Source organism: Maylandia zebra, linkage group LG23, assembly GCF_041146795.1.
Source record: "Maylandia zebra isolate NMK-2024a linkage group LG23, Mzebra_GT3a, whole genome shotgun sequence".
Taxonomy (NCBI): Eukaryota; Metazoa; Chordata; class Actinopteri; order Cichliformes; family Cichlidae; genus Maylandia; species Maylandia zebra.
In genome coordinates, this window is record NC_135188.1 from 12,972,627 (window position 1) to 12,975,584 (window position 2,958).

General features: G+C 34.2%; 1 protein-coding gene across 1 annotated transcript; it reads left to right on the forward strand.

The window, feature by feature from the left end:
- The first annotated feature begins 183 nt into the window (after nucleotides 1-183).
- On the forward strand, nucleotides 184-2,566 carry LOC143415136 (uncharacterized). The gene is made up of 5 exons (XM_076880581.1): nucleotides 184-426; nucleotides 1,081-1,171; nucleotides 1,249-1,383; nucleotides 1,540-1,617; nucleotides 1,799-2,566. Exons 2-5 carry the CDS (start codon nucleotides 1,090-1,092, stop codon nucleotides 1,972-1,974), a joined length of 471 nt encoding a protein of 156 aa, XP_076736696.1. The 5' UTR covers nucleotides 184-426; nucleotides 1,081-1,089; the 3' UTR covers nucleotides 1,975-2,566.
- The last annotated feature ends 392 nt before the right edge of the window (nucleotides 2,567-2,958 follow it).

Here is a 2,958-nt window from a genome sequence, read left to right on the forward strand (position 1 = left end):
AATTGAAAGAAACAAAAACTTTGTTGAACAGTAGATGGTGCTATTGGAATATTTTGTATAACATATAATAATATAATACTGTGGTGTTCTCACTGGGAAAAGGAAAATGAGAAAAAGTAAATCTTACTAAAAAATTTTATATATTATAATTTTTTATTATGATATTATATTTTTTCATACACAGCAAATCACTGGAGTTAAATATTCTGGAGTTAGGCATAAAAGTGCGCAAGAGTTACATTCCGGGAGTTTATTTTTCACCTTATACTACAGTCAGTGTTGGGGAGTACTCTAAAGCGGTGTAATATTTAGGTGTTCATTCACTGGGTGCTAAGGAGTCTAATTCAACACATTGCTGGTGTTGTTTGTCTGTCGACCGTTACAGCGCCTATCTGTGTTTCTTTCTTGGACTCCGACATGTAGGAGGTAAAAATACTTTATTTACTTTGGAATTTTCTGTGAGTGTAGTGATGTTATTTATATATATATATTCAGTTACATGGATGCACAAGTAAAATATAAAGTTAACTAACTAGCACTACATGTGTTTTCTGTATGTTATGCTGATTTGGAGATAGCAGCTAGGCTAATGCTAGTCAAAAGTTAGCTAACTTACTTATCTTACTGTATTTTAAGATACACATTTCACGTTGTCAATGAAAACGTTTATTTCTATTTCTTAATTTTAACACCAACGTTTAATTTAACGTTAGCTAACTACAGTAATATTCTGTTTAGACTCATGGTAATGGCCGTATTTAACCAAAGAGAGGTGCAGCCTGCACTGATGAGATGTTGAGGTACCATTAACATCAGTTAGTTAGTCCTGCTGCACACTGAGACATGCACACAACCCTGTCTCCAGAACTGTAAAGACAAGGACACAGCAAACATGCAGTCACATTGTCTGCTAAACCAGCCTAGCTAAATAGATTTTAAGCAATATTTAGTGTGGACAGGCTAACTCAATGTAAGACAGTGTTCGTTGATTAAGTTATACACAGTTTACATAGAGTTACCATAAACAACCTCTTCTTCTTGTGTTGTGTTTCATAGTAGTAAAGGTATTTTTTTCCGTAGGTGGCCAAGATGTTGATAAAAGTAAAACACAGAGAGACAAAGAAATATGCAAAATTGGAAGAAGTCAGCTTCACAGATTTTGTGAGAGCAGGTAAGTTATGGTTTGTACTAAGTCATTAAAGAAGAAATGATAATGTTGTTATTAACTAAGTGATGATTTTACTTCAGTGCAGCAGAAGTTTCTCATACCAGAAAATGCAGCACTGAAAGTCACGGATGAGCAGGGTATAGAGGTGGATGAGGATATCTTTCCTGAACTTGCAGCAGTCAAAGAGGTGTGTTTTGTCATCTATACAGCTGAAGGTAAGTAAATATATGCTCTGATAGATTTTGAAGGATTTGATTTGTACAGTTACTCTTAAATAAACATTTTTAATTTGTCTAATATCCTGTGGTAACAATCACAAAATGCTGTTTTCATGGCTCAACAGTAAGTTGGATTTATCACATGCATTTCAGACATCCTGGAAACACAATCATCCAAGAAGCTGCGTGACTGCTCAGACCTAACACACTATGTGACACTCACACCTTGTGGTATGTAAATTGTATATTACCATAATAAAATACAAAATAACCATCTGTTCTCCTGGGAGAAAGTATAATTTAATCAAACCGTGCAATTTACTGGCCCTGTGTGCATAAATGGTATCTTTGTTGTGTTGTGTTTTTGATTGTATATACCTTGTATTCTAATATTTTTATTTGTCACCCTCAGATTTGACTGTCCTGAAGCAACATGTGGAAGAGCCCTCCTCTCCAAGTCTAACAGATACATTGTCTGTCTCAACCACCAGCAGTCAGAGCAGTGACACAAGTGATGCCGGACTTCAAATGGTTCAGCCTCTATTGGACAGCATACATGAAAGAAATGTAGATACAGTACTTAATTGACTTATACTTGACTCTTTAGTTGCCATTACTTGAAAAAGCTTAAACACGAAGATAAAAAAGATTAGAGAAAAATAATTTAATATAGTATTTCATGTAGTTTGCTCTGCAACTGTAGTGTGTAATAAGACTTGCTCTCTCTCTCTCGCTCTCTCTCTGTTTTTGTTATGCATGTTAACCATGAAACGTGTTTCCATGATCAGTGTCCTGCTTTTCAGGTAAATGAAACCATTTTTAAGAAGATACTGGTCCTAGAAAGGGAGAAAGTAAGACATTTCAAATGTTTTGATGCCCAAATGTCATATGGGTGTGATTCACAATTTTATGTTCTGTGAGAGAGTTGCATTACTTAATTTGTTGGCTTGATGGAGACTTTACAGAGTCTTCCTCATGTTAACACTGCATTACAAGAAGTGCTTATTCTGTAGTCATTTTTTTCCTTTAATTTTTTTCTTTTCGCCCAATGTTAGGCCTTTCTGACCTCAACTGTTTAGCTGCCAATAATGGTGGATATTATGCTATTACAGTACTGTTACACAGAATGTATGTTAATCCATGCAGCATTCATATTTGAATATGTTATTTTTGATAAATAAAATCCATACATTCATAATAATCACTATTGTGTTTTTGTAGTAATTTGCACCAAAAACCTAAAACTTTTTTCAATTGATGAGTAACACTACAAAAGAGTTAATATCAAACTTAACTCTAGTTATGAGTTAAATTTTACTCTATATGGTAGTAGAAATTTCACTCCGTGAGAGTTTAGTTTTAACTCCTATAAAGAGTTGAAAAATCAACTCCCGGAAAAGAGTTACTCTAACTCTGCACTAGAGTTCATTCGATGGTCACGCATGTACACTCAAATGCAGTTAATCTGAACTCCCTGAGAGTTTATTCCAAAGACCAGAATTTGCTGTGTATAAAGACAAATTTATAGTGGTTTTAATAATGAAAAGAAAAAAAATAATGCAACTCAAAAAC